The 25,054-nt window shown below is 44.6% G+C and overlaps 1 protein-coding gene across 1 annotated transcript in view; it reads right to left on the bottom strand.

Moving 5' to 3' along the window:
• PRUNE2 (prune homolog 2 with BCH domain) overlaps positions 1 to 25,054 on the bottom strand; it is a 233,125-nt gene that overhangs the window by 48,363 nt on the left and 159,708 nt on the right. Inside the window, exons 7-9 of the mRNA XM_088464042.1 lie at positions 23,494 to 23,670; positions 19,986 to 20,088; positions 6,534 to 6,665 (exon numbers count right to left, since the gene is read on the bottom strand). Of these exons, the coding sequence (XP_088320168.1) occupies positions 6,534 to 6,665; positions 19,986 to 20,088; positions 23,494 to 23,670 (412 nt within the window). The remainder of the gene's footprint in view (positions 1 to 6,533; positions 6,666 to 19,985; positions 20,089 to 23,493; positions 23,671 to 25,054) is intronic.

Here is a 25,054-nt window from a genome sequence, read left to right on the forward strand (position 1 = left end):
ATTCAGAGATGGTCAGTAATGCAGCTGCTTTCTCAATAACGACTTCGGGAATATGCAAAAGCTAATCTCAGCCTTCCCTTTACACTCCACCATGTGATGGAGTGTACGAGCAGTGAGATGCCCACTTTGAGGTCTGTGCATTTGTGATGGAGATTGTAAGAACTCCAACATCAATGCAACACTGTCGCACCATCAACATTTGCAGTAGCATAGCTACTCTCTTCAAATCCAACTAAACATGGGCTCTGAAGCAGTGAATTTGTGGTTGGGAATGTAGCAGAGTTCACAGACAAGGCCGTGATACTCCCATAACATGACCATCAAACAGACCCTTTTTGCAGTCACCTCCAAGTCACCACCCACTATAGATCACATCAGCTCGATGCGATCTATAGCATTGCTTAGTAGCAAATCATGGGGTCTATGTACTAAGCAGTGATAGGAGACAGAGTGAAAAGTGATAAGTCTGTGATAAGGTGCCAGCCAATCAGCTCCCAACTGTCATTTTTCAAACACAGCCTGTGAGATGGCAGTTGGGAGCTGATTGGCTGACACCTTATCACTTATCACTTTTCACTCTGTCTCTTATCACTGCTTAGTACATAGACCCCCATGTAACCTAACCTGTTCTGCAGTGCGACCTTGCTGCAGCGGTCCGGTCTCCTCTGTCTTATCGGAGTTTCTTTTCAGTACTTTTCAGCTTATTTGCTGCACATCCGTCGGGTCATCAAAGCGGCTGCGGTGGGGGGGGAGAGAGTAAGTAGGGGCAGAGCGGAGGGGCACTGGTTGGGGCAGCCGGCAGTAAGGCGGAGCCGCCATCAGGGGGGTACAGCCATCAGGGGGGTACGGCTGGTACTAATGTACCGGGCCTGGGCTCAGAGGGGGGCCCGTAGCATGCTAATGATTCCGCCTGTGCACTGCTACTTCTGCCTGTCAATACAAAGCAGTTAGCGGTCAGGATCATTGACACGCTGCGGGCCCCTGTCAGTGTCAGTCAAGTCCCTAACTAGGGAGCACCACCACGAAACAACAGGAAGACTGACCGCAGAGACCTTCAGGCAGATAGAGATGTAATATAACACCAGCCCGCAGGCATAGCTCTTGTCGTTGGGCTGGTGTTATATTACATCTCTATGTGCCTGGAGGTCTCCGCAGTCAGTGTTACTGTTGTTCCGTTGTGGTGCTCTGCAGTGTCAATTTTCGGTAAGCGGACAGCGCAGCGGCTCATCTGCTTACAGTACAATTATATTCCTCCAGACATTTCACTTGAGGAGGCAATTTCACTGGTCTCCATTTCTATTAAAATATATGGGAAGGCTGGGGCATGAGAGTTGCATTCCCCAGGCTCCCTTATCAAGAGGGCAGAGCTGAGGCTTCAGTTAGGAGACGGCCCTCATCTCTTTCCTGACGGCTTTTCCATTCCTCAACCCCCACTTTCCTCCTATATTCTCCTCCTCTCCCTGCTCCCATTGTACCCCTGCCTTGCCTGCTATACTCACCGCTTCCACAGTGGCACACAGAAGATTCCTAAGTGTGCCTTTTACCCCATCACTTCTCAAGTGTGCCTCCGATTTCCCTCCCCAAGTATGTCGCTCATGCCCATCCTTCCAGAAGTGTGCCTCTGCCATCCCCCCCCCAAGTGTCCATCTGAACTCGCTCCCAAAGTATGCCTCTGATCCCCCTTCCCAAATATGCCTCACGCCCATCCCTCCCCAAGTGTGCCTGTGCCACCCCCTCCCCAAGTGTGCCTGTGCCACCCCCTCCCCAAGTATGCCTCTGATCCCTCTTCCCAAATGTGCCTGTGCCACTCCTTCCCCATGTGTGCCTCTGCCTCAGACCTTCTCTCCTCTCGTATGCCTGTAACCATAATTCCCCACGTGTGCTGCTGACCACCCCTCCCCATGTGTTACCCTGCTCCTCCCCATCCACAACTGTGACATCGACTCCAATCCCCATCGGCTGCTGATCAGAAGTGCCAAGGATAAGCGGAGACAAGACCGTGTTCAATGTAGCATAACTGAGCCTAAAGATAGCCGGTAAGCACAATTTTTTATTTAATAAATCATTTGGACTTTTTCTCATGTTACAGTTGTCTATAACCATGCTATCACCAAGGGCTCTATTTATTAACATTATTTTTCTAAACTAAAGTGAAAAGGGTGTTTTCACACCCTTTTTCACATTATTTTAGTTTCACCTAAAGTTACTACAGGGCAATTGGAGTAGAATTCGTAAAAATTCTACTCCAACCCCTAAGTATCACTTATTTTTAGTAATCAGATCGCGTTTCCCATAATTGTAATGGGAAATGTGATCTGGCAAAAGTTACCACCTGGAGGTGGCGTTATCCAGGGTCTCCCCCGGTTACCGGACTCCTGCCCCACTCTGATGGGGAGAGCAGAGCCCGGAGCCAGCCCCAGTGATCAGCTGTGTGGTCTAAACAGACCACACGCTGATCACTGCTTAAAAAAAAAGTAAAAAAACCCCAAGCTTACCTGACTCCAGGGACCGGTGATCGGGGCTCCGGTGATGTCCTCCCTCCGGTCAGCTGGTCTCCCATGCTGCATTGCGGCCCGGTTGTCACCTGACAGGGTCCCAGTGCAGTATGGGATGTCAGCTGACCGGAGGACATTTATTATTTATTTATTTCCAGATATTTATATAGTGCACACATTTTCCGCAGCGCTTTACAGAGAGAATATTTGGCCATTCACATCAGTCCCTGCCCCAGTGGAGCTTACACTCTATATTCCCCATCACATGCTCCCATACACACTAGGGTTAATTTTTGTTGGGAACCAAAATTAACCTACCAGTATATTATTGGAGTGTGGGAGGAAACCCACGCAAGCACAGGGAGAATATACAAACCCCACACAGTAAGGGCCATGGTGGGAATTAAACCCATGACCTCATTGCTGTGAGGTAGTAACGCTAACCATTACACCATCTGTGCTGCCCCAGGACATCATCGGAGCCCGGATCATGCAGGTAAGTGTAATTAAGGGAGAGGGGGGGTCGCGGGGGGAGGGTATCGCGGGGGATCTGCAATCGCGGGGGGTGGGGCTAGGCGAAGGGGGTGGGGCTTAGCACCAGGGAGGTAGCAGTGGCAGCCGGTCGGTGCATGCGCGGGGGCACTTGTCAAGGTATTTTTTGCCCAAAATACCGTGACTAGTGTGTTGAGGGGATTCGCGGGGACAGAACTTTCTCGCAAGCTCTGTCCCTGCAAGGGATTTGTAGTAAATTCCTGTGATATTGCCTGAAGTCGCAATGCGAATTCACTCGGTAATATCACACTACAATCTGTATTACCAATGTGGATTGTAGTAAATAGAGCCCCAAGGCTCTTTGGACCTCTGCGTCCAATGTGTCAAAGGCGCGGGGGGAGGATGATTGGGGTCCTGCCTGTTTAATCTGTCCAGTACCCCATAATTTATGATGGCAGCCCTGCACCTTACTATAGCGGTGGCAGGAGTAGGAACAGAGATGGGGGTTTTGGAGCAGCGAGCTGTCAGGACGGAGGTGACCCGGCATATGCATATGCCCTGGGCTCCTCTGATTGGCTGCTGGCACAGAAGGGGGTGGAGAGAACAGGGAGACAGTTGTCTTCACTGCTCTTCTACCCTAACAAGGCTCTCTACGCCATCCTAAAATGGCGAATGGATTTTGTGAAGCAAAGCTCTGCTTTCCGTGCTTCTATGAATCATTCTCACCATACTACTGTATGGGGAAGCAATAGCAGCACTACTAACCAGGGGAACCGCTGGAGAAATCTGACATTTCTCCATGGTAACCCCTTCTAATAATATGACAAATTAGTGAAAAGTCCTGTTATCACTGATAAAAGGCTTTTTACTGCTACATGAATAGATCCCATTATCAGCTGCTAACTGTCACTTTACAGGCGGTGTTTGAAAAATGACAGTTAGGAACTGATTGGTTGGTACTCTCTATATTATACCAACAGGAATTCAGGGAGCCTCATTGCCCCCTCTTGGCTGCAACTTATGTATGTATATTATGGCCATAGTATATTATTTGGCATCTGTCTTAATCCCTTTTTTATTTATTGGATTTACAGGTAGATGGGGGATTTTTGTGTTTTAGCACTTGCCACTAAAACTGACCAGAAAGCTTTTGAGTAAGTCAATATGAATAACCAAGTGAGGGATCCATCTGAGGGAATGGGTATGCCATAGAGAGTTACCGTGGTTATAAAATGAGGCAACAATAATGCAGATTATATATGAGATAATGAGTGAGAGTATACACAAGATTTCTATTTAAAGGTTTGCCGCAAAGTGGAGTCAGATCTGGATTTCCCATTAAATGCATATAAACCATTGCTGCCCTGATGTATCATCAATAGAACACACTGATTGTACCAACAGGTAATCAAAGTGTTGTCCAACCCTCTAACAAAAACATATATATGTCACATAAAGATGATGCTGATATCCATGTTTGGAAATGCAATAAGATCCAGACCAAGGTATTAAAATGAATCGGTGCCCCTTTTGCCATAGTCATACTTCATAACTAATGCAACTTTTTTCTAAACTTTACTGTGTTCTGCCGGAAGAACACAGTGTCAGAACAGCAGCCAGAGCCAAAGGAGGGACGAGGGAGCGCCGGAAGGAGATGAGGAGGACTTGCCCATGCTGACGGGAGGTAAATTGAACCCATGTAACCCGCTGTACGCCACCTCAGAGTGGCGTATGGTAACACCATCAAATTTCCGAAAATACATAATTTTTCGGAATTTGATGAATAGCCTAATTTCCATATCCCCATACTAATGTATGGGTGATGTGGAAATTAACATAGGCGGCCTTGACCAGGAGATATCAGTGATATCACCTGTGTTAAGTGTCTTCATGAATACTAAAATAACGGTAATTAAGGAAAATTTCCTTAAAAACTTTATTTTAGTGTTGATGAATAGGCCCCCTAATGTTTTCTTGGGTGAAAATAACATTGTAAATATAGCATATTGCAATTTAAGAAAAAAAGTAACCAACACTTAAATTATCCCTGCTATTTGAACCTCCTTTTTACGATTCCATGGATTTTGGCCTTTGCTAGACCTAATGCAGTTCTCATTGAGTTTTAAACACTGTAGAGTGCATTAATGTGGTTTATATAGACTGGATGATCATCATTGTGTGCTTTATTATTATACACATTACATTATGGGCCGTATTCAATTGCAGCTGAAAAGCCATTCTTGGTGAAAAGTTTTCACCGATGACGTCATTTCGCCTGTCGGAAACTTTCCACCCAATTCAATTGCCTAAGCGGAAAGTCAGAGCATTCGCCTCTGGATGGAGGCGGAAAAAAGTGCAGTTTTGGGGTGCAAAGTTGCAGAACCCCCGTGCAGTGTTAGGACAGTCCCCCAAAGGTAAACTGCGTCAAAAAAAGTAAAGAAAAAACCATTAGAACACCCCCAAAAAGTACTTTTGTATGTAAAGTTGCAAGACAAACATAAAAACTAGCGAAATAAGACTCCAGGGGGTCCCAAAGTATGCCCCCAGGTGTTTTTTTCTTTGCAGGTGTTTGCTGTAGGTGGTTTTTCCATGTTTTTTAAAACTTCACTTTAGCAACTTTTAAATATGCTAGCCCCCATTTTCAGGTTCCCCAAATTTGCTGGGACTAGTTATTATGATGCAAAAATAGTGCTTCATGCTATTCTTCACATATGCAAATACACTAAATAGCACCAATTGAGAGCAGTTAAGCACCCCAAATACCTGCAGCAGGGCTATTCGGGGGTATCCATAGTGATCCCCCATGTCAGTGCATCTTTTGGGAGACCTCAGGCTGACTTCCCCAAATCTGACAGTACTTTTCGCCGATTTGAGTTTGCAATTGAATAGGGTGAATAGCGGGGATGAGCGCGATACTTTTCCGGAGGCAAAACTAGTGATGACGGCGAAACTCCGGCATGCGAAAAGTCTGGGACTTTTCGCCTGCAATTGAACACGGGCCTATATTGCATTCCCAGGACTATGGTGTAATCACTACAGTGCTCAATCTGGTGGATTAGCTAGTATGATTTTAGGGCCCTATTTATTAACGAAGCTAAACACCAGTGGCATTTTTCGTTTAGTATCACTGTGATACAAACGAAAATGCCACTGGTATTTATCAATACTTACCCCTCCGGTGAGGTCCAGCAAAGTCCTCGTCGTCGGCGAGGTCCTCTGCTCACCTGCTGGCAGCCTAAAGCTGCCAGTGACGTGCTCCTGTGTAATGCGTATGCGCAACGGTCCGTCTGCGCACGTGCATGACACGTTCACCTGGCGGGGTCCTGTCCATGCCTGCCATCATGGGGAACGATGCCGTGACAAACAGCGGTAATCTTAGATTCAAATACAGAAAGGAGCGAGCGCTAAAGAGGTTATGCATCATTAATAAATGGGGCACTTAGTTACATCAAAAATATCATCTCAGTTACATCGAAAAAATTTCATCAACAACAAAATTCAAGCAAAATAGTTAAATATGTATCAACAATAGACACTATTTCTCACCGTCTGTCAATCATTTGGTAGCACTTCTTCATCCATCCTAATCCTGGCATCTTTCTTCGTGGTGTGGCACCATTTAAATAGACAATCATATAGTCCTCCGCTACCATAAGCTCCAGTGTGCTTATGACATATCTATGGGCAAATATACATGAATAATTGCAATTTACGGTACAAATCAATATATAGATCAATAAAAGACTATGTCAATATTATAAGCATGTGAATCAATTAATTAACAAATACATACAACACATACAGGGGGGTCAATTAGGGTTGGAAAGAACTGCACACAAAATGTACACATAAAGAGTTGAATGCAAGTCAGTTTTTCATCATATCTTGAATATTTGCACATTGTGTATGCTCCAAAACATATGCAACTATGGACGAGGCTGAGTCATATGCAGCTCAGGAGTTTCTCCACTTGTGGCTTAGGGGGCGTAACTGGGTGGTAATAACGGGGAGTAAGCACATAGGGTAAGTTCAGTGAGGACATGGCAATAGAACTGTGTATGTATAATTACACCTGTTTTTAGATTTTCCTTTTCTACTCCAGATAGTGGTTCCCTTCTGCTCCACACTGATCATGATGACAGCTAGGAAACCTAGCATACAGATTGGATGGTCTGACTGCAGAAACGCAGGTGCCGTCACCTATGCTTCTGTCCCAAACTATGGACAGTGCAGGGCCGGATTAAGGGGCACATAGGCCTAGGGTTGAAATGTTCAAGGGCCTATGACTCTCATTCAGACCTGCTTGCAAGCGGGTCGACGGTGGGGCACTGCGCACGTGCCGCGCGTGCGCAAGCCCCGGAGCAAATGAGAAATTCACTCGCTCCAGGGCTCGCTACAAACGGGGCAGCTGTCGATGTTGATCGACGGTTCGCCCCGTTTTGTAGGTGGGGAGGGGGGGTGGCTGGACTAACGGAGGCGTTCCTGAAGGAACGCCTGCCGTTTGGGGGCGGCCCTACTGACATCACGAGTGCCTGCAGGAAGCTCACTGGGGCTTGCAGCAGACGAGACCCTACCACAGGGGTCTCGTCGCAAGCCCGATGGTTGCGACCATCACCTGGCCGCTCACAAAAGCTGTGGGTGGTCACCCACAGCTTAGCAAGCGGCCAGGAGGCCTGCTAAAGAAAAAAAAAGCGGCCTCCCTCATTCAGAGCGAGTGCTCACTTTTCGCGAGCGGCTCTGAATGAGGTCCTATATGTAAAAGGGGAGGAGCAGTGAGCATTGCTGTGTGTGCGTGGCCAGAGCCACATGGGTGTATACACTGTCAGCCCCACTGTCTCCCTAAATACATAAAAATATAAATATTGCATCATTTTGTGAGAAAACTAGAATTCCAATTTTTAATACCTATGATTTATGGCCCACTGTGGCTCAGTTATGGCGCATGCTGCCATGATGTGATGGGCCTATATTCATGTAGAGGCCTGGAGCCGTAGCTCCATCAGACCCATTGTTAATCTGGCCCTGGCACCATTCCTGTATGTGTTTCAGTTGAGCACATCGTAAAACACGAGCAACTCAATATAGTATGTTAAGTGTATCCACATAAAAATACACTTAATGCGCATCAAAATAAAAGCATCTTCATAGAGATAATGGTCATCATCATCAACTTGATGATGACCAGCAATTTTTATAGATTGAAAAATAAAAAAAAACCTAAATAAATGTTGTGCTGCCCCTCCTCAAAAGCGTAGTAAGCACCAGGGGCTAAAGTGGGCCGGAATGGGGTGGAATTGTGTTCAGTCACCTGTATTGGCAAACGCCTCCACCGCGGACCTGACCCAACAGGAGCCCAACAGCACCTGTTTACGAATGGGGCTGCTCGTCTGCCACCGCTCTGCGTCTGCATACAGTATATACACAGTGCATACAGCACAGATTAAACATCACGTCCATGACACTGAGGAGGGGACTTGGGAACAGCTCTGCACTGTATGAAATGAGCATTCAGATTGCAGAAAACAGTGTCAGAAGCCTGGGCGGGAAGGATTCAAGAGAGGAGTTGGAAAACGGGAGGTGACGTACAGGGGAGAGGCCATATTGGGTGATGGGGGCACTGTGTGGCATACAGGGGGGAAACTATGCTGCATAATGTGGGGGGACGGGACTGTGTGGCACACAGGTGGGGGCACTGTGGGGCATATTTGGGGGGAACTGTGTGGCATTCAGAGGTGGGCACTGGGGCACATTGGGAGAGAAATGTGTGGCATACAAGGGGGGCACTGTGGAGTATATTGGTGGCACTGGGTCATACAGGGGGGATGTCAAATGAAGGACCCAACCTGGGTGCCAAATATGTCAGGTGCGCCACTGGGCCGCGCTGTGCCTGCTTGCCTCCCCCTCCTCAGGTTCCGGTGGCTCCTTTTTGCGACACGGTGTACGTGATGTCATGATTTCACATAACTGCAGTGGGAAGGAGCAGGCAATGTGTGCAGAATTGAAGCCAAAGAAGGTGAGAGGGGACTGTACTAGAGCAACACAAGTGGGGTGAGCTGTTAGAGAGAAAAAGGTGGGCGAGCTGCTGGAGTAACACAGGTGGGGCAAGAGGCTGGAGGGACACAGGTGGAGTGCGTTGGAGGAGAGAGGCAAGAAGATGGTTCTGAAGAGACGCAGGGGGGATGACATTAGTAAGACGGGGGTGACTATGGTGAGACACGGGGGTTGGTATTTGAGAGACAGAGGGGATGATACTGGTGAGATGCAGTGTAGGATGACGCTGGAGAGAATCAGGGAGACTGACACTGTAGAGATGCAAGGGGTTGGTGCTGGAGAGACGTAGGAGGATGGTATCTCTCCAGAATGTTTGATCGGGGAAGTTTACATTTTCCCCTACCCCAAAAATATTACTATGTACTATCTGGTTGAGCCTTTGTAGTATGAAGATGGCATATTATTCCTACACAAACAGGTGGCTTCCATACCACATGATCTCCTGTATGCACACTGAATACCGTCTCAGGACACTGTCTGTCTAGGGAGGCTCAATTTCTTTAGAGTTCTCCCATTGCAGAGAAACCACCAAATAGGTAAGAAAAGAATCAAGCATTGGGAGTCCAGTGGCAAAGACCTGGATCCCCATAAAAAAAGAATTCTGCATTCAACTCGCGGGGAAACCCATAGATTCCAGAATCTATGCGTTAGCGCGTGTTAACCCAGAGTTTACTGCGCAAGGAAAAAGCTGATTAATTGAATCGCTCCTGTCATGAAACCCAGAGCTTTTCACTGTGCTGCAAACCCAGAGCATAACTGAATTCCCACTGATATGTTTCAACAAGCAGAATAAAGCCTATTTTGACAAACGTTTCAATCTTATTTTTTATTATTAAACAATTGCCGGTGTGGATTTTTATCATGCACCTATCCTATATGAGATGTTATTACTGTAGTTTTAGTTTGCAATAACAAAACATATGTGAAAAAGCTGTTAAGTGCTTTGTCCAATAGAATGTGTTTTAGAACTCACACGTCTGTCAGTTCGTAGTCTATTATTTGGACGGGTTGGTAGTCGGTTTGCAAATTGGTGCTTAGTAAATCTGCAGTTTGTATACTTATTTATGTAAAATAATTGATAGTCGGTCCGATGTCCTAAAGTCGGTAATTTTTTTCGGTTTTCTGTCATTTTTGCCTTTAGTAGATGGATGGAAAAGAGCCCAAAAAAACAAAACCAATGCTTAGTAAATTGACCCTGCAATGGGATTGATTCAGCAAGGAACGCAGTTGCTTATACGCACACAATCGGATGATTGTTGCGTACTGCGCAGTGTGCGTGCGCAAACTAGAAACTGCGCTTGGGACTGCGAACGCAGAGGATACGCAGACCCATGGCAGAGTGATTGACAGGAAGTGCCGTTTGTGGGTGGTGACGGGGATGGCCGGGCGAACGCAAACGTGCCAGTGCGTTTCAATGGCATTGCATGGGATTGCATAACTTAGCCACTTCGATACCAGACGCCTCCTGAGGTCTCATAGCGTGCGCTGAATTAAAAAATCCCTGAGTGAGGTTTGGGCTTCATTAACTGTGCATCCGGGTCCAATGTTACTCAATGTTACCGATTGTTTCCCTATGTTGGTCAAGTATACGGATGTGAGTAAGTGGAAGTGAGAGTTCCTATGTCAGGCTACGATCGCAATGCGAATGCACACATTTAAATTACACCACTGATATTAGCAACGCAGTTGCGTGCGTATAAGCAGAATAGCGTTCTGTAGTGAATCAGGCCCAATGTTACAACTTCTAATTTTACGCCTCAATTTAGCACAAAACAAGGGGAAATCAGCTTTTATACTACACAGTACTGGTTTTCTGTATTGCAAATTCCTCCTGTTATCTTCTAATTCTACATCTAATCCTTCAATACATATGGCTCTGCCCTCTCACGTCATTTGAGTATAGCTGAATATAGCTGAATATAATGGATGGCTTTGTTTGAAATTCTGCCTTAGCAAGAGATTTTCAGTGCTAATTTATTGGTGACTTTTTTCCATGAGACTGAGCTTTTGGGAGGTACAGTAGAATGGTGTCTAAGTTTAGGCAGTGAATGCCAGGTGTAAGGGAGAATAAGTACATGTACAGTTACAGTATATGTAAGGTGTGAGTTTTGGTGCATTAGTCAGAGCTTAAAAGGGGGAAAGAGATCCTTTTTTTTTCATTCTAATTTTTCTAATTAGTTATTTTTTTTATAACCGAGATAGAAAATTCTGATAAGCGTATGCCAGTTTTTTTTTCTAGAAATGACCAAGTACTTTTACTTTTACAGTAGGAAGTCTGAAAACCTTCATAGTCCTGTGAAGGGTAAGCAAAATAATCTGCAGCATTTAAGCAAAAGTACATGACTTTAACCACTTACCTGGCACTAACGCATGGGATGCCACCGCAGCAAGCTGAGCTTTACTCAACATGGCTGCATCCTGTATGTCCATGCCGTCCACTGCATCCCGTTTGTTATGGAGGAAATCTGATCTGCACATGTGAATGGATTTCCTCCTGCTCCGGCCCCCCGGGAATGATGTCACAGTCTGTGACTGGCGACATCACTCCTGAAATTGCAATGTGCGATCGCACTCTGGGGCACACCAGAAGTACAAGGAGCACAAATATGCTGATCTACGCGTGTGCAGAGATCAGCTGCACTATGTAATGAGGTGAAGAGGGAGCGGGGTGACAATGGGTATCTTTTGGCACTGGGAGGTGTTTTGGGGGGTGAGGCATATGCCCCACAAAAAGGATTTCTGGCTGGGTGGAGGAGTATATAAAAATATACAGGCATATAAAGTGAGACATGGGAATGGGAGGTACCAATATGCGAGAACCCATTAACACTGGGTGTGGGTGCTCTGCCACTGGGATCTATTAACATTAGGATGATTAGGGAGGGAGGGCTGGGAATATTTTTTCCATGGGGGGATATTTCCCCACTCTAGGGTCTATGGATACGTGGGGTGCAACGTATACACAAGTTGTGTATATATATATATATATATATACACAGTCAGTATGGCGGCACTCAGCTAAATAAACAGTACAGGACGCAGAAATATCACCGACGTTTCAATGCTTTAATACATCGTTATCAAGGTCAGCCACTGTGCTAACTGTGGTTCTATTTGGATTCCTTTGCCGGGGGATACCAACGGAAGTCACTGGAAAGTAATATTATTATGTTGTGAGTGTGCCGCCTATATGGATTTTATATATATACTGAATACTGTATAATAGAGATGAGCGGGTTCGGGTTACCTAAACTGAACAGATTTGAGCCACTGCTCAGATCTCCCATTCATTTTCGGTTTCCAAAGCAAGGTGCGACGTCATCTTACCGGTCATCAGATCTCACGTTTTTTGGATCCAATATAAGTCCCTCCCGCTGTGATTCGAGTAATTTGTCTCAGGACCGCAGGAGAAAAGAAGGTTAGGGTACTTAGGGTCTGATTCAGCAAGGATCGCTGATGAGATCACATACGCAGACGGCCAATTGTTGTGTACTGCGCATGCATCGCAGTGCGCATGTGCAAATGCCTCACTGTGATCGCATTGACTATGCAGACCCATTGTAGAGTGATTGACAGGAAGTACCATTTGGGAGTGGTGATGAGGGGGTGGTCGGAGAAACGCAGTCATGCCAGTGTGTTTGAATGCCGTTACAGGGGCATGCATAAATTAGCCACTACGATGGCATACACAGCTTGAGTGCTCACTGCATACAGGAAAGTTAGCAATTTATAAGTGAGGTCTGACCTGCTGTAAATGTTCCAGGATCCAAGGGTTGTCAGCATCTTGAATTCAGATCAATACATTTTGTCAACTGTGCTTGATCCTAGGTTTAAATCATACATTGTGTCTTTCTTTCTCTCCAATCTTTGGAGATGCAAAGAGCTCTTGAACAAGTCATCAGCTCAAGCAGCACATGAAATGACAATGTCTCCTCCTTCAGTTTTTCCAGAAATGTGTTTGCTTAAAGAATTCCCTAAAATTCCCTAAAATTAGTGACACCTGTACCACTACTCTATCTGATACGGTCATCATCCAAAGAATGGAGGAGAATTATTTTAATGACGGCATCCAAATAGGCATGTCAGACACAAGAGGAGGTGCCAAGCGCTCACAGTAGGATTGCTAGATGTTCTAGTGAATGAGGAGGCAGCAGGTCTTCTAGAAGGAAATCCCCTTCCTTCTAATATATATATGGGTAAGGGTGAGATAAGCCAAGACTTAAATCAACAAATGAAGACTGCGCCTGTGTGTAAATGTGTAACTATGCTTCTATATATACACATGTAAATATCAAGCTGACACAAAAGAGATGTATTTAACTCCTTTAATATAGTCACAGTGCTCTTATGAGTAAAGTGATGAGTAATATTGCAGTACAAATGGTTCTAATAGATAAAACAAATAATGTTGAAATGTAATAAAGGAATGGGGGGAAGAGAGGGGGGAGCAAACAGGTATGGATGTGGGTATGGAGAGGATGATGAAGGGAGATGGAGAGTAATAGCCTGGGGGGTAGGCGTCCCTTGACCCCCAACTGTGGCAGTGCATGGAAATCTTTTGTTATAAGTCCCGGTGAGGCCTCAATGTTTCATAGATGTCCTAAAGCCTTGCGCTTGTGTCGCTGCTCTGTTGTTAAAAGTGCGTACAAACTAGACGATGTGCTCACGATGCAATATCATGAGCAATTTCCCTTGAACTCTCCCTGGCAGCTCCCCAGCACTCCAGGACATGATATGGTGCTAAAAAGTGTCCAATCTGACCAACGATCTATCGTGCATCCTTAACGATTTCCAGTGCGTTGTGTTCGAGATTGGCAGATCTTGCCTGCTGTAGGCAAGATCTGAAGATGCAATGTATGACCCGCGGGTACCCTCATGATCGTGAGTGGACACTCACATGTTGGACATATTTTACACGATTTGTGTTGAAATCAGGCGAATCATGCAAAATATCGTCTAGTGCAGTGTTGGCTAACCTTGACACTCCAGCTGTTATGGAACTACATAACCCAGCATGCACTGCTACAGTTTTGCTATTAGGGCATGCTAAAACTGTGGCAGGGCATGCTGGGATATATAGTTCCACAATAGCTGGAGTGTCAAGGTTAGCCAACACTGGTCTAGTGTGTACCCACCTTTAGTTTAGCTAACCAGCTCAGTGCAGCCTTTGGCCTATATTTATGAAAAGTGAAAACAATATTGTGAGCTGACTGGAAATGATTAGAAAATAATATTATTGAGGTTAATAATACTGTAGGAACAAAAACAGGCCCAAATTATGTGATTTTAGCTGTTTTATCAATTTAAAAAAAAAAATGCAGATCCAAAACCAAAATATACGAGAGCAGTTTTGGCAAAACCAAAACCCGATGACCAATTAGAACCAAAACATGAGCGTTGGTGCACATCTCTAATATATATATATGTATTTTAATAAAATATTTAAATATATTTTTAACAACACATTCAAAACTTTATTATACAAAACAAAAATATATTTTTTAAATTTTTTTCAGGGGAAAAAATTGTCAGTTAAGTGGTTAATAATGAGAAGAGGTTTTCAGGTAGGATGCATCAGACTTGTTTTTGAGATGGAAAATCCTAAACATAATTTCCAAAAAAATGCTTAAATGAGTGGCAAATATTTTTTGTCCACAGCAACACTGATATAGTTTAAAAATAACAATAGCTACTGTTGTTTGGTGATGGACACAGAGCCATAATTATTGCAGATAGTGTCACTGGAATGATCATTAATAAATAATTTCACAATGAGTGTAATACTAGCGGCAGTGTGTGGAAAGCCGGGAGCAGTCTAATTTTGTATATATCTGGCATAACTCCAATCTACTGATAAAAAACAAAAACAAAACTTTATCTGGAAAAATCGGGATGCAGTTAATATCCCGACCACGTGGATTCTGGCACTCACCTGTCAGAATCCCGGCGCCGGCATCCTGACCGCCGGAATCCAGAAGGTAAGTACTGGGGCTACAGGGAGAGTTAGGGTTAGGCACTAAGGGGGAAGGGTTAGGTTTAGGCTGCAAGGAGGGGAGGTTAGGTTTAGGCATCGGGGAGGGTTAGGGTAGGGAGACGGGGATGGTTAGGATACAGACTGACAGGCGTCGGTATCCTAACCCTGTTGAGATACCAGTGTCGGGATTCTGAACGCCGGGATCCCGAGTGCCGGCTTCCCGTACCCATCCTGTGATCTAGTCCGAAGCATTACACAGACCTCATAACTGTAATATATTTTGTAAACTCATATTAATGGTAATTTCTTGTTAAACATACAAGAATTTGGTTTGTCATGTTTATGATGGGACAAATTAATATTAGATACAGTAGATCTAACTATTGGTAAGTTGTATATCCTTCGTTGAAGAATACCACGGTACGCCACAAGTCCATGGCGCGACTCAGAGGCCTGCACACCATGCCACAATTCCATGGCGCGACTCAGAGGCCTGCACGCCACGCCATGAGCAACAAAATAGCTGGGCAGATCTGTAAGCAATGTTTTTTATTTTTCATAGAATGTATGCATAAGTGCTACTCAGAAATAGTTATAATTCTGATTTGCTGTATACTATAAAGACAGACTGTAAAATGTCTATGTAATAAAGCAGCTATAATAAACCATTCTGAATAACATAAAATTGTTGCAAATGCTTCCAAATAGATAAAACCATCCTGTTGCACAATAATAGTACAATGACATTTACAAACTACAAAGAATACTCGCCTACTTTTAAAAAAGCATTTCAATTGTAAAGCAACACCTATGTGAGTAACCCTGCAGAGGGCGTTTACTGCTCTGTCCGGGAGACTGTCATGTCTGAGGGTTGGTTTGGGCTGCAACAGGCGTGGGAGGCTGAAGAGGAGTCTTAGGTCCTGATTCACTACCTTACGCAACTGTGATTCCGCACGCAAACTGCCGATTCATGCGTACTGCGCATGCGTATGCAGTGCGCAAACTAGCCATTGCGATCAGGTGTGCTATCGCAGTGACTTCGCATGCCATTCGCAGAGTTATTGACAGGAAGTGACATTTGTGGGTGGTGACGGGGGGGTGGTGGGTGACCACAGGCATGCCAGTGCGTTTCAACGGCGATGCGTGGGCGTGCAAAAATTATCCACTGTGATGGCCTACGCAGCCTGAGGCCTCATAGCATGCATCGAAGTTAGCAATTTCTGAGTAAGGTCAGGGCTTGTGCAAGTGTGCGTGAGGCTTGCAATGGTACTCGATTGTACCGATGGTTTTGCAGTCTTGCTAAACATTACGGATGTGTAAGGTAAGGTGGGCGTCCTTATGTAGTGTTGCGTATGGCATTGCGATCGCAAACAATTAGCATACTATTGCAGTTGTACTACGTACATAGTCGCTATTGCATTCGCAGTTGCGTTCCTTGCTGAATCAGGCCCTTAATTAATATGAGTCCAATGTTGGAAGCATCGGGTGAGACCGATGGTTGGAGGTATCAGCTGGAACCAATGGTGGCTGCAAGGACAAGTCTCGGTGGTAAAAACCAGACTGATGTGCAAGATGGTATAGGAGACTTGTTTACCTGATTCATCAAGGATCGCTATTGCGATCGCAGCTCCGTAATCTAAAAATATGCTAATGATTCCAATTGCAATGCCTTCGCACTGCCAGCATAGAGACGCCCTCTACCGCTATCTCACATCCGTAATACTTTGCAAACCTTCATAAACATCAGTAACATTGAGTACCATCGGTCCCTCACACAGAATTACAGCAGGCCTGACCTTACTTAGAAATTGTAACCTCGTTGTACGCAGCGAGTACTCAAGCTGCGTATGCAATCGCCGATATGAATATGTTGTATGCACGCCCATACAACGGCGTCCAGACAGTCAGGCACGCCTACGTTTCTCCTAGCACCCCCCCCCTTCACCACCCCCAAACGCTCACTTCCTGTCAATCACTCTGTGATGGCTCTGCATGGTCTCAGTGATCGCAGTGGTGCCTTCGCGCACATGCACAGCGATGCATGCGCAGTACACAAAAATTGCCCGTCTGCGTACGCTTTAGCTATAGCGATCCTTGATGAATCAGGCTCTGGGACCATTCAGATACAGAGTACCTGGGAGCCAGGGCCGTCTCTTCCATTGGGCTTGTTGGGCAGTTGCCCAAGGGCCCGAAACTTCAAGGGGCCCGCCAACCCTCCCCTCTGCAGCCACGGCCAGTTGGTGATTGTTTTTTATTTTTATAAGCAGTGTATTCTGATCTCAAACCCCCCCCTGGTGACTAGCGACCCTCCCCCCCCGCCCGCCAGGCCCGGCGACAGGGTGGGACTAAGGGCACAGCAGTATCAGGCCCCAAGATTCTAGGGGTCCACAGACAAACCTAATGGAACTGCTGCCTGCTCTGCTACTGCAGTGATGCAGGGTGCACTGCAGGCATTTTTGGGCCCCGTTACTGCATGGTGCATCACAGGCAGACGGGGCCCGAACATGCCTGCAGCGCACACTACATCAGTGGTTGAATGTCCGGCGGCAGTGCGTAACACAGAATGAGGAGGCAATCTGACCGCTCTCCTCCCCTCACGCCTTCTCCCCTCTTTTCCCCTCCCGTCTGCTCCGTCCCCTCCTCTTACCTACTCTCTCACACTGACTGCTGTTGCCGGGGCCTGACGTCACACTCTGGTGACTGGCCCCAGTGTAAAAATCAGTGTTCCACTTCCTGTATGCAGCCATGCATCATGCTGCGTTGGCCAGGAGAAGTTCCCTTCAGCGTCTGTGCAGAAATACTAGGTGAAAGGTTATAGAGAGTCAGTCTCTCTCTCTCTCTCTCTCTTTTTTCTCTCTCTGACCTGTATTCAATTTGAGGCGAAAAGTCCGGATCCGCGATACTTTTTCGCCGATGACGTAATTTTCGCCTGTTTTGCTTTTACCCCATATTCAATTTGAAAGACTTTCTGGCTAGGCAGAAAGTCAATACAATGTAATAGGTGAAAAAGTTTCCCCTATGAATAGCAGGCGGAAAAAAGTGCAGAATTGGGGTTTTGGGGTGCAACGTTGTGGGAACCCCCCTGCAGGATTCAGACAATCCCCCAAAGGTAAACTGTGTCAAAAAAATTTTTAAAAGCACTTAAGAATACTCCAAAAATCACTTTCATTTTGGGGGCGTAAAAAAAAAAATGTTGGGGGACAAAGTTCCCAAGTATGCCCCAAGTGTTTTTTTATTGCAGGTGCTTGCAGCAGGTGGATTTTTCTTGATTTTTTCAACTTCACTTTAGCAACTTTTAAATATGCTGACCCCCATTTTCAAGTACCCCAAATTTGCTAGGATAACTTTTTTTCTGGGAAAAATACTCCTGAATACTATTCTGCACCACATATAGAAAAACTCTATTTAGCAGCTATTGAGCCCGTTTAAAAACACCAAATACCTTCGGGGGGTGCCATAGCTAACCCCCATGTCAGAGCATCTTTTGGAGGGGTGTCAGGCTGATTTCCCCAAATCTGACAGTACTTTCCACCTGTTCAAGTTTCGCCAGGTCCCGTTTTCGCGTACTTTCAAATTGAATACGGGGTAAAGCGGGCACGCGTGCCATACTTTTACGCTTACAAGATGGGCGAAGTAGGCGAAAAGTCCGGGAAGCGAAAAAGTATCGCGGCTCGGCTCAAACTGAATACGGCTCTCTCTCTTCCCCACTTCACTGATAGCATCCCATCCCCCGGCAAAGGATTGTTTAATAAGGGCCCCAGTGCATTGCTTTGCCCAGGGGCTTGCACTGCTGTTAAGACAGCCCTGCTGGGAGCTCAGCACTGAGATGTAACTACAGCAAAAAGCGATGTTGTACTGGCAACAGTGGCCAGCCTCAAAATGGAATTTATAGTGGAGGATCCGCAGGGATTGGATGCTGCAATCAGCTGGTCTGGGAGCAGCACTCTGAGTGGAGAAGGAGCGTCAGGTTACAGAGTCCAACATGGCTGTGCCCATACTGTTATTTAGGAGGGAACTCTGGCATGTAGCCTGTGTGCCATCATGCTGGGAAGACACGCTGTGAGCAAGAGGCAGAGCCATCTCCAAGCTCAGTAACAGGACACTGAGTGGATGGGGCAGGAGCAACACAGACAGACCTCAGCACCAGCCGGGAGCGATGTGCAGCATGAGCGGACCTCTGTGATATCCTGGACAAGCACCGGAGCGGAATGGGTGTGTTATGATATGTCTACAGTCATAATGTTGACATTCATCATGTACACAGTGATGAAATGTTGACATGCTAGAATGCCGACATATCATCCCTGGTGACCTAGCAATGACTTACCTTGCTCCTGACAGCTACAGCTGTGTCTTCCGGGTCCTGGTGGCCATGGGACTGTGACTTCCAGGTTATGATTCTCCGGTGTTTCAGTGAATAATTCTTCCCCAACCTAATCCCTACCACTAACCCTCCCTCTGATTTTTAACCCTATCCCAACCTAACACTAATGTCGACATTCTGAGAATGAACTTGAAACTTTGCAGGTCGACATCATAACTGTTGACATTAGGAATGCCAACCTTTTGACTATATACCTTTTAGAACATATACAGTATAAACAATAGCAGTTAAAAGGACTTTAACAGTTTCAGATGTACTGGGTTTTAGCATGTTCTAATGTTTTAACAACGTGAAACTACTTTTGTATTGTTCTGGTGGGTTTGTTATTGTATGTGCATCTTTTGAAATTTGAGAAGCTATAATAGAGGGATTGTTTGTTGAATTTATTTTTTCAGTAAACTATTCTCATTCTCTACTTTACTACAGCATGTTTTTTCCACTTCCCGTTTTCAAAAAATGGCCTTTGCTTTTTCAGTAACAGCTGAAGCCACATCGTTTTTGAAGCAATATGTTTTCATAAAGACTGTACAAAAATACTGCAGACAGCTCATTACAGTAAACAGTGTCTGTGTTTGTGGGAAGTACTCACAGGAATAGGTTTTCCATGACATAATTATAGTCAGCACGACTGCTGTCAGGCAGGAAACAGGCAGCAAATACAATGATGGCATTTATGCCCTCGCCATAGTAACCTGCAAAGAAAACACAACTTTACTACAGAAGCCCACAATAGTACTAATAATAATAACAACAACAACACAATCTGTGGTATAAAATATGATTTCATCTTCTAAAATAAATAGCAAAAAACAAATTATTATCACAGCAATAATGGTCTGGAATATGTTTTTAGGATTTAAAAAATGTAAAAGCAACTTGGTTTGTTAAGCAAAATAGTTTTGTGTTTTGGAGATAATAGGGGCGATGTTGAATAGCACTGGGAATGAGCTCCTGGAGCAATTCAATCGGCCGCGCTGTTAACCCCGACTAGAGGATTTCTGCTGGCACTGAGGTAAGAGCAGAAATCAGACTGAACTAGGGCCGTGATGCTGGTTTCCGGCATACAGCATCGTGGCCGGCACTTAAGTCGGAGAATGCAGGTTACCATAACTAAACACCTGGCTTTAGGCACCATAATCTGCATTTCCCGACTTCAGTGCAGGGCACAGTGGGGACAATTGAATAGTTCTGGAACTCATTCCCGGCGCTAGTTAACATCGCGCTGAATTGAATCACCCCCAACGTGTGACAGCACTGTACATGCATAGAATAGGATCTTTATTGGGAGTTCAAATACCCAGAAGGCAAAGTGCCAGTAATGGCACGTACACAGTAATTGAGGTTTGGATGAGGGATATCAGACACCTGCAATCCCCAGCTGCACTTGCCTTTTTTGTTGTCAGTCTATTCCATAAGCAGAGTGAGCACAGTATATGCAAACTATGGTAAATACACATAATTTACCCTTGTTTATACATGCAAAAAATACACTTTACAAAACAGATATGAATTCACAGAAACATACACAAGATATACAATCAGACATGTGCTTTCATTTAGGAACTTGCATTAGAGTCTTGTGGTTCTCAAACTTACTTTATTCAATATACAAGATACATTAATAGTACCGTCTATGTATACATGATAAAGGAATTGTTTAATGGATATAATAAATGATATTCAGAGTTCTGTGACCTATATAAAAGCAATCTGCATACAGCCTTGTGATTCTATGTTTATGAAGTAACTCAATGACTTTTAATATTATTATATTTTACAGTAGACAGTGCAATATTGTTATTAGACATATCCTTTATCTTGTATACATGTATATTTATAAACAATTAGTAACATAGATACAGACACTGGTAGAAGATCATTGACACATCACTCATGTTACTGAATGCAGTTAAATATCTGCATCAACATGTTAGTATAAGAGATACAGTAATAGAGGATTCAATAGAGACAGAAATTCCAAACTAGGGAGATAGGTCCAGAATACAAATACAATGGTGCACTATCAACCCCAAAAGCCTCCTGTTTCAAGCAGCAGCTCACAAAGTGGGTTCCGCTACCCACTAAAAAAGACACAGCAAACGTAGAAATAAAATCGGAGCGCTCAGCCTGAAACAGTTTGATGAGTCAATAAAATTTTTTATTAAGTATCAATTAAAAAGCAAATTATAACTACACCTATACCAAATCATTTGCACTGGGTTACAATATGTAAAATTAGACTAATATGCAGACATACACCAATATAATAAATGTCAGCATACAGTGTTCAAATGATAATCTGGTCCATTAGTAAGGTGCGTATGTGGCAAATCACGCCACGCATGGTGCGAGGCGTGAACCCGCGAGCGGATACGTGCAATGCATTCGCACCCGTGACTCCATAGGATTGCATGGTGCAATTGCAGTGCGCGCCATAGCCTACCGTAGCGTACGCTGCTGCGGGTAATCGCATGGCGCGATGCGTGCGCGATCGGCAAGGATGTAAGAGGACACATCTGTAAGTGCTGTTATTAGATGCATGCAGGAGGCACTTTTGTGTCATCTCTTACAGTATACTGCCCATATCAGGATTAGTAGAGTATTAATACGGCCAAAATGTAGTCCAGTATAGGATAAAATTCCACTGATGTTTTAGACTCCTTGTTATTTATATTATTTATGTAAATCTATCTGTCATTTTTATAAAGTCGGCATGGATTAATTATTACAGTACCCACATCTACAAAATTTTGCATTAAAGTACCAATGTTATACTAATGGACCAGATTAACATTTGAACATTGTATGCTGACATTTATTATACACGTGTATTTCTGTATATCAGGCTAACTTTACAAATTGTAACCTAGTACTAATGATTTGGTATAGGTGCAGTTTGTATTTGCTTTTTAATTGATACTTAATCTAAACTTTTATTGACTCATCAAACTGTTTCAGGCTGATCGCTCTGATTTTATTTCTACTAGGAAGTAAGGTGTTGGCTCTAGAACAATATGCAGGTAAATATCATCTTTCTTAAAGCATAAGAACTCTAGTATACCATACAACTAGGTGTGTAGCCGAAGGGCAGCACAAGCACAGAGGAACACGTAATGTCCTTTTGTTCTAGAAATGAAACTGTTTATTCTTCTGATTTCGTTATCCCACTGTTGCATTACACACACGCACACTCATCTGTTAAATGGATTGAGTGATCTAGCATGCGTGAAGGTGTTATTATAGCGCTCTCCATTCAGTATATAACACAACAGCAGGTGTGTTTTAAAAACAGGTCATTCTTGCTGACAGGGTACATTCCCCATACCTACTTTTTATAGCAACTCATATTATATATTTCAACTTTTGAGTAACTACGTCACCATTATACTACAGTATAATACAAGTGAGATGTTATATTTAATTAGTGTTACTTATATAATGCACAAAATCATGGTAGGAACAAAGGGCCTGATTCAGAGATGTATGCTAACCTGATGGTTAGCATACATCTCCGATGTTTAGGGGTCTGCGCATGAGTAGAACAGGTCCTGCAATCTCGTACACCCCACCCAGGCAGCATTGGGGGCGGGGCTAGTCACAGTTTCCAGAAATCATGGCGTGTCGCCCCAATTTTTCGCAAAGGGATGAGGCCAGGGTTAGTGGACACAGATTTCCTGGCCCACAAGTAACCAGGAACTGGCAAGGATGCGTTAAGCTTCAGCCTCCCAGGCTGTGACCTCAGTCACAGTGCTGAGATCGCAGATGCAGCAAGGAAGTGTCTGTTTCCTACAGACACCTTCTGCTGCATTAGCATTTTAAATGGATGGAATTGCACAGCAGCTTGTGTGCAGCTCTGTAAATCCGTCCATCTCTGAATCAGGCCCAACGTGAATGTGTGGAGTCTTTCTGGGATAGAGTTTCTTTTAATTATTACACTGTATGAACTACACCTGTTACATTACTGTGTTACCAATGTTAAGTAAGAGTTAATTTAATCTCATTGAGAACACAGCCATACGTTTATTTTGCAGTTTCTTCGGAAAATTAAAAAGCATAAAAGAACTTAGCTGCTTTTATATTACCATAGATTTTCATACCTCCATGTGATATCACTTTTGTGTATGGCTCAATAACTTTCATATTGATTCTTTGCTCTTGTTCCCCAATTATGACAGTCCTCCATAGCCTATTATCTGCTCTCTCTTCTTCTGCTGTGTATTCCTTGATAGATTCAAAATCCTCCTGCACTGAGTGTCCAAGCGCCGGGCGATCATCTATATAAATAAGTATACACATAAATACATTTTACAACTCATTGAGACATGTTACATATATATGTTAGCATATACTATCCATGTACTCCCCCCTACAATACAGAGAGCATCTTAGTGACTACCATGCAATTCAGGAAGCATGCTTGTGACCGCTATACAATTCAAAGAGCATCTTTGGGGCCAACATACAACACAAAGTGGTCTATTTACTAAGCAGTGTTTGGAGAAGTGAAAAGTTATAAAGTGCCAGCCAATCAGCTCCTAACTGCCATCTCACAGACTGTGTTTGAAAAATGACAGTTGGGAGCTGATTGGCTGGCACTTTATCACTTTTCACTCTTCACTTTTCCTAACACTGCTTAGTAAATAGACCCCAGAGTGTGTATTTCATAACACCATCCAATACAGAGAGCATTCTAGTGGCAGCCGTACAATACAAAGAGCATCCTTGGAGCCGTCATACAATACAGAGAGCATCTTAATGATCACCATAGCAAACAGAGTGCATTTCGGCCTATATAAAGAGAGCAAGAAGCCAAATCTTGTCAGATATTGTGTTCTCCCAACTCTCCTCTTGTCACATATTGCCCATATTATGAACCTCCAATGTCGATTATTCCCAAGGTCATGGCCCACAAAATGATTATGCCTTCTATAGTTCCCCTGTGTTCACACCAATCTTGTGATCGTTCCTTTATTGACATTCTGCCATATCATGCCCCTCTTTATTGCTGCTCATTTACAGCAGCGGCTCCTGCCCTCTTACCTGAGGGGGGCTGCCGCTGCTTTTAGCCTGGGTCCTGGCACCTGCTTAATAAATCTGGCAGTCGTCGGAACTTGCACATGGTTGCAGCACCAAGAAGCCCTGTAGGGCTGCCCGAAAAGGCAGAGCAGCGGCTTCCACTGGAAGTCGCTCCCTGCTTATGGCAGCCCGGACTGGCAGTCCCAGGGGAAGGAGACACCTCCCCCTGGCTGCCTATCTTCAGCGTGACTGGCAGGTGGCACTTCCAATAGGAAGCCAACTCCAGTCACTCACTGAAGTGGCTGATTTTACTGGGGGGGGGGGCTGCATCCTCACAGCCCCGAGGTAAGATCCGCCACTGCTCATTTATATTATCCCTACTGTACTGATTTTTATCCTCCAGTGGTTCTGCAAATACAGTATATATTGCATTCCTTATATTGATTGTCTCCACTATAATGCCCTATTACTGAAGAGAGTCCCCATATATCACATGTGAGGCTCCCCTGATAATTCACCTCTGTATATGTACAGTATCTCAGTACATCAGAGTGGCTTTTGCAGAGAGAACAAAAGATGCAGGGCCAGATTAACGGGGGGCGACAGGGGCGGTCGTCCCGAGGTCCCCACAATACCCAGATC

The sequence above is a fragment of the Taudactylus pleione genome, unplaced genomic scaffold, assembly GCF_031769625.1.
Source record: "Taudactylus pleione unplaced genomic scaffold, aTauple2 ptg001573l, whole genome shotgun sequence".
NCBI lineage: Eukaryota > Metazoa > Chordata > Amphibia > Anura > Myobatrachidae > Taudactylus > Taudactylus pleione.